The following is a 14561-nucleotide window of genomic DNA, read 5'->3' on the forward strand; positions in this document are numbered from 1 at the left end:
TTTTCTGATAATCCATGCATATGGCAAATGTTTCAGTTAAAATTCTGTGGTCTGTCCGGTCACACAGGGTCACTCGTTAAATATAAACTGTTGCAAATAAATGCTGTGGTCACTCACCTTTGAACCTGTCATCAGAGTCACTCTCACTCTCACTGTTGTCATCTGGAGGCAGACATGAGACAGACAAGAAGGTTTTCTACGGGTCAGAGGGCAATTTCACAAACCTGTGTTTATGTTACGAGAGGGACACAGCAAGAACTCCATGTGGGAGGCTGAGACGCAAATATTTACTCACTTATCTGGCCAGTGGATAAAGGGAATAAAGAGAGCCCTTACCTCTCAGAGATGCAGTCTCAACATTGGACATGGACAGCTTCTTCAGCCTCTTCTTCCCACGTTTAGTGCAGTAAATGGAGTTGATCCTCTGGACCAGCTGTAAACAGAGGAAAGGGGAGATTCTCTGTTGGGGGATCTGAAGTGTTGTTTCTTTTGATCCTAAGTATAGAAGAAGTAGAGGGGTGTTCCTGGCCAAAGGTAATACTTTACTGTGCTTTAAGGGTTATTGAAAATCTTCAATGCCAGTTCTTGAGAAAAAGTTCCACAAGGGACACCCAAGCAGTAATAACGCGCATCGAGGCACTATATTATTTTATAGTCTTTTCCAAACAGAGGAATTGCAAGTGATCCAGAGCTGCTCTGACTTGGTCCCTACAGAAACCTAAACTGGTCTGTGAAGCAGTAAAGGAAAGAGAACACAGTCAAAGCTCTGCAGGGACTTAGTGCAGGTGTTTGTGTAGGATCTGGTAGTGTGTACCTTGGGGATTCTCCAGTGCCGGTGTGAGGCCAGGGTATCACTAGTGCTACAGAGGCTATCATCCGTCAGCAGGCCACAAGGTAACGTAGATACACCCCGCTGTGAGAGAAGCAGCATTTCATCATGGCTGTAGCGTTTGGACAACTGTGACATGCGGTGGCTCTTCCTGTCACTCGGACCAGGGAGGCGAAGAGACTGGCTACTGGGTTTGGAAGGCAACTAGTCAGAGAGGAAAGAAAAGGCGAGGGTTATTATAATCCATTCATTCATTCATTTATTTATTTATTTATTCATGCGTACAGTTGTTATAAATAGTTATCCCAGTGCATTCATTGAAGATAGTTTCCTTTAATATAGTTTCCCTTTTTTATAATCCTTAAAGGGACAGTTTACCTCAAAATCAAAAATACATACTTTCGCTATTCTTTTGCTTTGAGCACCACAAGTCGAGTGCCATGTAGTCCCATCATATTCGAGTGAGGACAGACAACTCTATAGCCCATATCTAAAAAAAGATGTATTTTTGATCTTGGGATGAATTGTCCCTTTAAAATGTGCATGAAGATATTAATTAAGGTTTCAAATGAAATAGTGTTAGTAGCAGGGTCCACCATTCATGCGCTGGATTCAATTTGTCTTCTAGAGCACAAAGGATTTACAGGACGGATTCTTTCTTTACCGTTTACTGCTCACTCTATTCACGCTGTATCAGAGCTGCATTAAGCTACTGCCGAAGCAAACCGAGCATTAAAAGCATGAAAAGCATTAAAAGCATTCAACCAAGGGAGCACGGGATGGCTTTTATTGTGAAGCAGTCACAGGAAATGCACTGAGAGCACCAACTCTTAAAAAATGTGCCTCCAAAACAAGACATGGTCACTTTAAACTGATGAGTTTTAAAAAATTGCAAGAAGCAATGGAACAAGAAGAAGCAGCCACAGTGAGCTGTTAGATGAAGAGCTGCAGGTGACAGGCTACACCTCAACCTCCGCAGAAAAGTAACAAACCTTGCTGTGCCCGGCTGTTGTGTGGTAAACAATCTTATTTCAGCTTGAAATTAGATTGCAGTTTCTCATGGTATGATGGAAAAAATCCAATTATTTAGTAAAACAATTTGTTTGTTTGGCTGCACTGCAAACAGATACAGCATTTGTTCTTCTGTTATATTCCTCACAAAGTAGCTGCTCAAGGAGTATTTGCTGGAGTAATAAATATAGTATATAAACCACACTTGTTGTTACCACCAGTAACCATGGGTGACAAGTGTTTCGGCGTTTAAGTGGGGAAGCAAAATGTGCAGACGGGCCTTTCTGTGGAGAATCACCAGGTATAAACATATCAAACTGTATCCTGTAGCGCCACAAATGAGGTGTGAGATTCTTTAAAAGATCTTGTCCAGGCACTGACAGGGAGGGAGGGGGGGGGATTCACGTCACCACTGGAAAACATGTGTGTTATGTTTACTACAGGAAAACACATCAGTGCTGTTGATCCCAACAGGCTTATGACTTACCTGAGGTGGAGAGTTCAGCTTCCTATCCATGGTGGTCCACGATCTGTTGCTCTCCAGCAGACATGACTTCCGACCCAAACTCTTCCGCTTCAGGTCAACATCCTCATACGGGTTCTCCTTCTCTGTCGGGATGAAGTAAGTATTCAGTGTAGCTCAACTACAATGTCAGCAATAAAGCTGGCAACTGTCCGTAGACAAAGGGTGTTTGTTACGGACAGACAGACCAGACTGTGGGGTAAAAAAGGTGAACAGGGCACAGTAAAAGGTGTCAGGGGCATAAGAGGGCCTCTCTATGGTTAGTCTGAAAAAAAGACGAGTCATGAAAGGTAAGTCAAAGGTCACTCCAAGCTGTCTCAAGTGAACTCCCTTTTTTCAAAACAGTTGCTGTTGGCACTGGGCCCCACAGGCCCCAGTGGGCCCAGCTGAAACTTCTGGAAACAACACTGCTGGTGAGTCACTGTCCAGGCATGTGAGACATCATCTTCTCCTTAGACTTGCACTTAGAAGAGTTACATTTTATTGTTCAAATATATGATTAGAATAATAATTGATGCAATACATGTTTTTTTTCTCTTGTGAAATACTGATGTATATAATTGTAAAATATCAAGAATATGGAAAAGGAAAACATCTTTAACCGTGTGCCATGAGTTTAAACATATTGTGGAATTTCAAATAAGGCACAAACAATAAGGTTTAAATACCAGTTAATACTCTGGGTAAGGTCTCGAATGTTAATGGCTTTTAAGAACTTAATATTGAAAATATATGTATCACTGTACCTCAAGGAGTTACAATAAGCACAGACTTTTCTACTGCTCTGTAGATGTACTTTAGTGAATAAATGACAGCAGAAAAGGAAAGAAAGTGAACATTACAGAGTCCTGCACAGCTCTCACTGATGTCACCTGGCAGAGGGCCAACTTCAATAAAGAGAAAACTTGTGTAACACCACAGTCCATGTCTATTCAGACATGTGCTCTGAGAATAGCTTTTTGGCAGGGTCTGAAAAAGGTTGTGAGAAAGTGAAGAAACCACAGCGAAGAATAAAAACAGAGCCAGATGGCGTCGAAATGCATGAGGGGAACTTTTAAAAGAAAGAAAAGCAGTGTTATCTGTCAATAGAAAGGGAAAGAAACAAAACATCTATTTGGTAGCTGTGTTCCTTCTTCCTGAGTACATTAGTGGAAAACCCGATGAACTCAGCATCTCAAATAGTGAATGTGTGTTTTAAAAACATCCAAGTTAACCTACAGGCAGAGCTTTGTTCAGTTACCTATTTTTAGGTTAATTATTGAACCTGTCTGGGGTAAATACACACACCCAAGCACACATACGCAGACAATGCACACTGCTAGGGATCTTAGGAGCGTTACGATGTGTTGCACAGTACATTAGCGCACTGGAGTGATTTTCTGTGCATCATTAAAGCTGAGGAGCAGAATAAGAGGGCTTAGTGTGACCCCACGCTGTGCTGCAACTCCATTAAACTGAAGCAATACTGTAATGAGAGCCTGCTGGGAAAATGATATGTCTGCATAGCTGCTTATGTACTGGAGGGTACTAATCTACTCCTCTGATTACAAACATCCAGATCTCTCTGTAGCACACCCCCAGACACACAGTATTATGCAGGGAGTGGACACACCTCGGCTGCTACACTGCGATTGTACATTTCTGTGTACACAATGCACTCTCCGGGCAGGGCGAGGCACAGAACAAACTATACCCAACAACTTTAGTATCAGCTCACCCTATAAAGTGGACTAGTTACAGCGTAGTAGCACCGGCGCTCAACCACTGAGCCGTAAACAGAAATGTGCATACAGTTACAGTTTTGTAAAAACATTTGGCGGCACCACAAACCATGCATCACGTCCATTATGACGAGAGTCTGCATGTGACCACACTGGAGAAAGTGCGTAGGAGAATGCACATGTTGTTCTTTTACACCAAAGAATAAAAGAATCACAGGTCCAAGTGTGTCTGTCTAAGTGTAACCTAAATCAAATCTGAATCACTCACAACCTGTACCAGACAGTCTTCCAGATGTATTCACCAGAGTAAGATCAGACACCACTTGAGCAAACTACGTCAGCGAAGGTAACACAACGATGGGACTTTGAATGACACCGGGACTCTATGATACAGACAGCTGAATCATAGTGTTAGCACAGGGTGTGATTCATCTGCCTGGTAACAGATCACTCATTGGTACTCCATTTGTCAACTCCACTAGTCAAAAGCACTTAAAACAGTCCCCTAATATCGCAATCAATCATTCAATTGTATTAACACTGTAGCATGGGTTACAAACGACTTGCACTCTTAAGGTAAACATCTGGCATCAAGCACAGGTGCCAAAAAGCACAATGGTGTGAGTGAATGTCCTATCAAAGTGTCTCCAAGATGTCCTGGGGAAAATGTGTGGGGACTTCTGGTTCTCTGTATCAAATTCTAGTTAAAATAGGGGCGCAGAGGGATCAAAACATGGCTCATTTACAGCTGTGACTGCTTCTCACATAGATCATGTGACCTGAAATCCACTGCACAGTGGTAGTGGAAACCACTGTTCTCCTCCATTAGGACTCCAGCTTGAACGCGTTGTTGCAAATAGCTGGAGCAATTTCAAACTTACTCAGAGACAATGTCTTTGCCAGGAACATAACGACATTGGCAAAGGTTGCGTCACCAAACTGAAAACTCCACATTCAGAACTGAACAAGGGAAGGCTTTGTTAGGATTCACATGAAAAGCAGTCATGCCCTTACAATCTTTCTGAGACGACTGCACATCCTTAGATTAAAAACACTGATCACTGATTTGAGAACAATGCTGCTTCTTGTAGAAATACCAAGTAAGTAATGTGATATTAAGCCTCTATTTGGTCACTGAGCATTTATCAAGAAAAATATTTGAGTTTGAAAACTTTTTATTGAATCTGAAATCCAAGCTTTTCATCATGAGACTTTACTCACACTGACACACATCACACTGTGGGAAGTGGCAATTGGAATGGGCCGAAAGCTTGGGGTCATTTGCTAGTGGAAAGGAATGTGGTTGCACGTCATGCACACATTATCTCAGAAAACATTTGAGTGGATATTGTGTACAGTGAGATACACGACATGTCGCTTGCAAGGTTGCAATGTGAGAGGATGATGCACTACAATCAAAACTTAGCAACAAAATTTACAAATTTGCATATTAAACTCAAGTCAAGTCAAACAGGATAATGTCAACATAATTATCTAATGTAATATAAATAGGATTTCTAAAGCAAATTGATTCAAAGTAATGAAATATACAACCCATTAGTGAAAATCATAGACTTAGATAACAGCAAACTAATTGCACATGACTCCTACGACCTACGAACACTCGTAAATTGTCATCCTACCGCAAAAAAGCTGCAGTTTCGCCTGAGATCATTTTCAATGCTTCATCTACACTTTTGCAAAGCATCTGTCAGTTACATATGTAGTGTCACTGTCTCGCTTATAACCAATGTCTAAAATCACATGATTTCATAAGTATAAGTTGCATTAAACTGCATAAGTGCTGCAACTAGCAATTATTTTCATCATCGATTAATCTCAAGGTTATTTTCTTGATTAATCAAATTATTGTTTGGTCCATAGAATATCAGAAAATAGTGAAAAATGTCCTAAAGCTGAAGTTCATATATTCAAATGCCCAGTTGTCCAAGCAAAAGTCCAAAACACAAAGATATTCAGTTTACTATCATATGACACTAAGAGAACCAGCAAATATTCACATTTGAGAAGCCAACACCTGAAAGAGTCATTCTCCATAAAAAAGTGACTTACACTATGAATCAATTATCAAAACAAGTTGTTATGAATGAATACATTTTCTGTTGATTGACTAATCAAAATATCATTTCAGCTATAAACTATATTCAAGAGTGACCCAGGTCAGACAGAAAACCAACGAGAGATCCAAGTGACATAAAGGTCATCTCTAGTATTTTAAAGCAGTGTGCTTACCTACTATGTCCTCATAGGTATTCTCCTCTAAAGTGCTTTTGGAATTGGGTCGACTCCGTGTGCCTGTGGTTAGTGTGCCATTCTCTTTAGGCGGCAGACTACTCGTAGCATCCTCCGACTCACACGACTCTCTGGGAAGAAATGAAGAAAGTCAAAAGAGACCATGATGGGGAAAGATGTTAAGAAAGTGGAGACAGATAAGAGCAAAGAGAAAAAGTCCAGATAGCGTTAAAAATAGCCCAGATAGCCATTTGTACTCCTTAATCCACTTGCCAACTAAAAGCAGAGAAAGTCTAGAGCTTTGTCTTATCCCTTAAAAAACTTAAATGATGAGCCTCTAATTATAAAACACACAAAAACAGAAACACCAGGATCAACATGTGCCTCTAATCACAAGGAACTTCCTGATAAGTCACAAGTAAACATGCAGATATCTTACTATTTCTGAGCGTTCGCTGCACAGTATAAGGTTCACATCACATGTCGCAAGGCACTGCAGAGGACCTTTGCTACATTAGTGCAGGGACCTACAGTATGGTCATGTCCGCCATCGACAGCTTGTGGCTTTTAAGCTTAGTCTGAAAATTGCTAGAGCCACAGGAATGTTAAACACAGAGTCCAAGGAATGAACATTTAAGGATTTCATCCTCATTTTACAAAAGGACAATCTGGAGAGGCCCCACCCTCAAACTGAGTCAGCTGAGCCTGAGAACTTTAACTTAAACAGCAAATATTCAAGCAACAAAGGGGCGCAATAATCCAGTTTCACTGGTTTCTATAGGGTTATTTATAGAGTATATTCAGTTACAGGCAGATTAACAATAAACATATTGTTGATTAAGAATATACTGTGGACTTGCTAGGAGTGGGTTTAAATTGCCAAATCTTTTTAGGGACCAAAGTGAATTTACCTCATAATAAACCTATGATGACAATATTCAGTTTGATTAGATTAGGAAAGCAGGGATGACAAGAACTCAAGGCTATAACAAAACAAAACTACTGTTACTATTCAATGGTCTTCTGGGAAACATAACAACTGATCTCCACGTCAAATCCTCACTAAAAACAACTTAAGATAACCAGAGTTGATCGCTCCAACACCACAATCAGACTCACTAACCAACAAAGTAAACATTTGGCCTGAGATCCAAATTCCTCACAAGACTGAGATATGTAACACACTTCTAACATTTCGGAGGAATCTAAAGAAATCCATAGCAACCAATAAAATAAGGATACATATAATAAAACATTGAATTTTACATCGACTCTCACAGATAAACTGTCTTTAGACATAGGCACACTGATATTCTCACCTGTCCTGTGGTCTCACTGGGGTGCTCCCCTCGGTCTTTACCATTCGAGTCACGCTGGGTGCAGGGGTCGAGGGCAGCGGCGGGGGAGACTCATGGGCTCTGTTTGGAGGTAGTCCATTGGCCGGCGACACGCTCTTCTGGTCCCGTTTGGCATCGTACTCAAAAGTGCGTTTGGGTTTAGGTAAGGGGTTGACTGGTGTGCCGACAGAAGTCTGTTGGCCCGGTGGTTCTGGACTCTCAGACCTGGCTGAGCTCACACTAAACCTTTGTCTGAGTTTACAGAGCTTATCAGGCACCAAAACAGCATCTGGTTCTGTGGCCACTGAGCAAATGCTGCTGCGCTTACTGGTGCAAGTACTGTCCAAGTCGTCCCCTATCACAAAAGACTTTTGTCTTGTCTTGTCTGGAGCGTAGCAATTACTCAGATATCGTGGAGGGGATGGGCTGGGATTCTCCTTCAGGGCTTGCTCTATCTTTTGTATCCTGTTGAGAACCGCTGACTTCTCCTTCCGAGCAGACAGGGAACGTACATATGTTCCTGAAGACTCTGTCTTCCCTATCCTTTTCTGGAAGCGGCCTAGGCCGTCTTTGTCAGAAACCCCTTCCTCTTCCTCTGTGTAGGAGCATTCTGAGAAAGCTGTGCTCATCCTGCGAACCCCCTTAAAGTCAAACGTTTTCTCGCTACAAGGAGAAGAGAGCAGGCTGGGGCAGCCCTCACTTCCCCCTACACGCTCTCCTCCTCTTTTATCTAGACACAAGCTCATCCTAGGCAGAGCCACCCTTCGGCACTCCCATTCTGAGATCTTTTTGCGGATGGTGGTGGGGGTAACACCTGCTACCGAGCGGGTGAGAGAGAGAGTGCGCCTGTGGCTTTGGTTAGAGGAAGGTCCCAGTGAGAGTGTGCTCCAACTCAGGGGCCTACCGTTTAGTCCATCTCCCAGAGAGGGTTCCCCTTGTTGCTCCTGGAAGCCTTGACCTTCCTGGCAGGACTTGGTTTGAGCCTGAGGCTTATAGATGGAGAGCCTGTTGTCCAAACAGCTGATGCTCTTTGACTTGGTGAGGCGGCCTTGAAAGTCAGTCTCACCAGTGAGAGATGCACCACTGCGCAAGGTAGCGGTCTTGCTGTTCCAGCCAGCACGTGCCAGGAACCTGCCGTCAGTCCTGAAGTACCTACTCTGCTTCCCAGAGTTTTCCCCGTCACTAAGGAGAGGCTGCTGGCTCTGCCCCTGACTGGCAGCGAGAACAGGAGCCGGTGATGTAGACTGGCACCTTTAACGAGACAGAGAAAGGTGTGAACAAACATTGTAGACATTGAAAGGATTCTTTGAGAGGGGGGGGGGAAAATGATAAGAAACCAAAAGAAGCAAATCAACAAAGCCACTCAACCCTGCAGCATGAAAAGTACCAGAAACTCGATGGTAAACAGATGGGGGAAAACTGTCAGGAATCAGTTGAAAATTCTGAATTCATTCGCAAGATCAAAGACAGAATGAAAACTTGAGCCACTTATTAAGAAAAACCACAGGAAAGTATTCTGTCTTTGGCAGCATGAGATTAAAATGAAGGCCAAAGGAAATACAGGCAACATTAAAATGTCACTGTGGATTTTTCCACATAATTAAAATAAAAAAACACAGAGAGCAGTGTGCCAAGCGAGATTTATTACAGCGGTCTTACCTGTGAAAGTCTCACTACTCCTCTCTGATCCTTGCAGCCTTTTTTCTGAAGTGATACTGGGTGCTACAGTTGTCCCACGCTTACTGCTGACTGTACCACACACACACACACACACACACACACACACACACGTGCTTTCTCAAGCGGCTCACTTCCTCTAAGATTTCCAAAGAGAGAAAGTTTCCCAGTCGAAGCCCGATACCTTATTTCTCATAATCTTTCAGGAACCTTGTCATGACTTGGAAGCTAGCTGAGTCTTGCGAAAGTGAAACGTTGGGAGATCTGATGTCACAGCCATGGTTAGAATAACAAGCCTTATGGGAGGAGGAAGCTGAGCGCTGCGGACTGTGATCCAACAATGCAGGTTAGGACAGATCTCCCTTCTCACCTACCTGCCCTTCCCTGGTTTCATTCCTCCGGCTCTAGGGAGGGCAGACTTTTTACAACAGCTAGGAACCGGCAAGCTGCAAGCATGATGGATGCATCTTATCTGATTTCCCCTGAAGAAATAGGAGATTTTGAGACAACGATTCATGTCTTTCAATTTTAATGCTGGTTTGTAGTATTCTGAAGTCCAATAATTAGATTTTTAAACACGCAATACTTTGGATACTGAACTAATATATCACTAAAAAGGATTTCCACCAGCTTGGTTAAGGACATTTTTTTATTGTTTATCAATGCACAGTATTTGTCAAACATAATAACTTAGAAGTCCTTTAAAGACATATTATATTTTATTACAACTGTGTGTCATTCATTATCTGTTTATACACCAGCCTCCACTCGTATTTCTTATTATCAACTACACTAATAATAATAAATATCTGCATTCAATTGTGTTATAAACTATGTATGTATGTTTATACACTGCTCATCTCCTAAACAGGGAGACTTAAAACAAAAGACTTTTCTCTTCATTAAACCTGCCGTGTTTGTCTCACAAGACAATACTGTATGCTCGTAATTTAGGTTTGTTTCAAACATCTCTATATTACCTTACTCAAATTGTTAATGTAATTATAAACTAACTTGAGCTTGAAAAGAGTTTAAGATCAACTCAAATCTCAGGTGAAATGTCTATCAGAAAACCCACAATAAGTCAAACAGACCGTATATGTTTTAATGAAGAAAATACTTTTTGAGCCCACTCTGATATTAATCAGCTGTCAAACATAAGACATGTTGCAGTGCTTCAGGAGGGAGCTATTAGAATTTGTCTGGCACATAAAAATCCGACTGGTTCGCTGCTAAAACTCCCAACTCAACTTCTGCCAAGGAGTATGGCCAGGGAGGGAGCGCAGTTTCTGAAGCTAAGTATCAATGCGAATGTTTTAGTAGCAACCAGACCAAACACTCAGTAATACTACTCTAATGCCAGTAACAGTACAATTTATTGAGTTAATGACAGCAATTTAAATTTTTGCTCTTTGGTTTGATAGCCGCCAGGGTTGAAACACGGGGAGGATCCCCCGCTGTCGCCACGCTCAAAACATGACTTCACCAATGTGAGAGTAAACAAGCAATAAAAAGATAATATCGGAGAAAAGATTCAGACTGGCTGTGTTGTGATGTAGTGCTTTGTGAAGGTTTCGAGGGGACTGTTTCATTTTATATATATATATATATATATATATATATATATATATATATATATTAGGGGTGGGGGAAAAAATCGATACAGCATCGTATCGCGATATTTTGCGTGGCGATATTGTATCGATACACGGACGCCAAGTATCGATCTTTTATTATATAAACTATAAAAAAAAAATTTAAAAATCCTATTTTGCTGCAATAAAAATGATTGAAGTGAGATGAACAGCCTGAAAACTTTATCTTATTAGATAAAACATGTTGACACAGTTTTCCTTTGGGGACATAATTTGAAGTTGAAAAAAGTAATAAATCGCAATATAGGCCTATGGTATCGCAATACTCAGAATATCGCAGAGTATCGTGATAATATCGCAGTATCGGGATAATATCGTATCGTGACCTAAGTATTGTGATAATATCGTATCGTGACCTAAGTATTGTGATAATATCGTATCGTGACCTAAGTATTGTGATAATATCGTATCGCGGGACCTCTGGTGATTCCCACCCCTAATATATATATATATATATATATATATACACACATACATACACACAGACACACAAAGTGCACTACATAGTGACTTTGAACTGAATCTTTACAAACTTGTAAACAGATTATATACTGTGACCTCAGATATGGTAGATTGCATATATGTATTAATATATATAATATATAATATATTTTTTAGTTTTTGTGTACTTCGTATCACTGCACTTGAATTTGTTATTGTTTATCTGTTTACGTCGCTGCAGATTTAAATCAACCGCAAAATTAAAGCCACCAAATAATACAGATTAAATAATATTATGGTGAAATTAAATGTAGACTGCAAAATGAAGACTTTTTGATTACACGCAAAAAGAAAATATGTGCACAACTTTTTGTCTATTTAGGGCTTAGGTACTTTTAGGGGTTCTGGTGGTCTGGATCATGCTTGATCATGCTCAGAAATAAGTCCAGCCACACATACAGTACAGTACAAAGGGCTAGATGCCAGTCACAACCTGGCCTCTGGCTTTCACTCAGGCATTCTAACCACAGGCCACTTCCTGTTACTGACCAGGATGAAGTGAGGAAACTGCTCACACAAACAGCACTTCTACTATTATAATTCAACAAATGTTGACTTTTTCATCAATCAGCACTCACTAATACATTGTCACAGATAAAACTGTGATAGTTACACATTTAATTCAGAGTTTTGGGGGTTTTATTTGCTTGCATATCAGTAAATAAGATAGATTCAGTGAATGTGCATATCTGGGTGTATAAAACACTAGTCACAGTAGAGTGAGTCGTCTCTCTCACCGCCTTGTCAGCATGTTTGTGACACTAAAGCACCTTTCTGGGCTTTTATAGTTACCTCAATATTTTAGGTGCAGGGAATTAATTGAAATTATTCCCTCACAGAAGATCACAGAAGAAGAGCACACCCTCATATTCTTGTTTTGTATTAGTTTCTTTCCACCATGTTGCTGCATGTTGCCATGTGTACCACTTGAGGCTACACAGTTTGTAATAGTAACTTGTCCTAGAAACTCCTCCCTGAGTGATCTCATAGTTTAAGCCGCAGTTATTTTCAACCACTGTGCCGTGGGAAAATGTCCAATTTCCCTTTATCGATATTAAGAAATAAATAATTTATATTATTTAGTTGCTGCAAATAATTTGCCATTGTTGAGCGTCTGAGCCTGCAATATAGTGGCTTGCTAAGTAATTAAATAGTCTTCCATGCCAGTGGGTGGCAGTAGGTAGTGCAATAATGACCGTGTTAATTTAAAGACAGTAGAATTAAATGATGTGAGGGAGAGGTTGCGTTGACAAGACGAACAGCAATGGAGAAATATTTGAAAAGGAAAAATGCAGACTCTGAACTGGGCCCTGGACAAAATTCTAACCCAGATGAAAAGCCTCGTGTGAGTGGTGGTCAAAAGAGGCAATACAGCGAAAGTTATCTTTCGTTTGGATTTGCTTTCACCGGGGATCCGACTGCACACTATCCAACAGTGCCATGGTCCCAAGCAAGCTTAAACTTTTTTGGTTGTTAGTGTGCCGCGGGATCTGTTTAATGTAAAAAAAAAGTACCGCGGCTCAGAAAAGGTTGAAAAACACTGGTTTACTACTGTGCTACTGTGATTAGTGTTTTCCACACATTTGCATTCTCCAAGTTTACCTTGGGAATAGTGGTGAACGTGAACATTTACCAGCAAATGAATGCCATTTATCTTAATCCTAATATTTACATTATGATTAACATTTGTGCGAATTGCCACTTCCAGTAGGACTGATTTACACCGCAAGCAATTACAGAACCAAGCTGCCACAGGTTACTTTATGTTTTGCGGTGTATGAAATATTGCTCTGTGTGTGTTTACCACCACTGCCTCATCAGCACAGAAAATTAAGTAAGAATAAGAAACACTGCCAGTCAAATAGTAGCATTATTATATATTAGAATATGGATAAACAGCACCATTTCTAACAACCGTCTTGCTCAAAATCAGCCATCAGACTGTCACAAGGTGGTGCGACAGTGTGAACACAGACTACATTTCACCGCTGTGAAGTACAATGATCATGTGTAACTACTGTATGTGAGATGATAACAGTCTGCCTGTTCCTAAGAACACTTTCTGGTTAAAGAAAATGGACAGGATGAAAAATTGTAAGAACGAATAATCGACATATCACATATCATTCCCAAAGTTTGTTTTTCTCTCCCAGCAGGACACTGTCAGCTCTCAACATGCTAACACAAGCTTCGGCTCACTACTCACAGCACAGAGTTGGATGGGGCCCTTGTCCAGGATACAGGATTGTACTTGCAAAAGCTTTGGAAGTCTTATCATGACAGACAATCATCAGCCGTACTTTCCCACGAGTGAAAAAAAAAACAGAAAAACTAAAAGAGTAGAATGTAGAAAACTTTGTTTCTCCTTCAGTCAGGAAGCTCTGAAACCATGTGACATGGACGTGCACATTAACTACTAGCCCACCCCTGATGTCCCAGATGTCACTGACCTGTCGGGGATGTCCCGGGGAGCTTTAGCCCCTCCTGCTCGAGGCACAGCCTTCGAACCCTTGTTGGCCGTCATGTTTGTCTGCAAACCGCCCACTCACCTGATGGACAAACACAAAGATGTGAAACATTTTAAAAAGCTGCAGCATTCAAGTAAATAAACATGAACTCGTACTGTAGACTAAACACCTCTAAGGTCGTTTAGGTTTGTCAATGAGTGTTTTTAGGAATTTAGACCACAAAATATTAAATGGAATTCAACTTAGTAGATACACAAAATGATCCAATCCTGTCTTGAGCATGGAATTAAATGTAGTGCCACATCAAATACAAGATGGCCAACATTCCTGTAAGACCACAACTGCTTAACTTTGGCATCAAACTATAAACACAGATTCCAAAAATAACAATTTTGACCACTATAACCCTATAACAGATATTAGCTTGACTTGACACAACTTTTAACACTCTCAACCCTATTGTTGACTTTTCTCAATCCCAAATTAACATGAGAGGGGAGAAAGGTAGTTGTTGAGCTTGACAAAAAAGCAAAAGCAAGCTAATAAAAAAACCTGCAAAGCACTCCACTACACCACAGATGCCATG

At 40.9% G+C, this 14561-nt stretch overlaps 1 protein-coding gene across 4 annotated transcripts in view; it reads right to left on the reverse strand.

The window, feature by feature from the left end:
- The window catches only part of dennd2b (DENN domain containing 2B), a 29720-nt gene extending 15689 nt beyond the window's left edge, over positions 1 to 14031 (reverse strand). The window contains exons 1-8 of one of the 4 annotated variants that reach the window (XM_076110270.1): positions 13958 to 14031; positions 7657 to 8925; positions 6338 to 6468; positions 2328 to 2449; positions 2059 to 2124; positions 815 to 1033; positions 337 to 433; positions 118 to 162 (exon numbers count right to left, since the gene is read on the reverse strand). In XM_076110270.1, coding sequence (XP_075966385.1) covers positions 118 to 162; positions 337 to 433; positions 815 to 1033; positions 2059 to 2124; positions 2328 to 2449; positions 6338 to 6468; positions 7657 to 8925; positions 13958 to 14031 — 2023 coding nt within the window. Of the gene's footprint in view, positions 1 to 117; positions 163 to 336; positions 434 to 814; positions 1034 to 2058; positions 2125 to 2327; positions 2450 to 3226; positions 3236 to 6337; positions 6469 to 7656; positions 8926 to 13957 lie in introns of those variants that run through there. The other 3 variants (XM_076110271.1, XM_076110272.1, XM_076110273.1) reach the window with 3 other exon arrangements.
- Positions 14032 to 14561: the final 530 nt, after the last annotated feature.

The sequence above is a fragment of the Anarhichas minor genome, unplaced genomic scaffold (assembly GCF_050575085.1).
Source record: "Anarhichas minor isolate MPS153535 unplaced genomic scaffold, ASM5057508v1 ptg000042l, whole genome shotgun sequence".
NCBI lineage: Eukaryota > Metazoa > Chordata > Actinopteri > Perciformes > Anarhichadidae > Anarhichas > Anarhichas minor.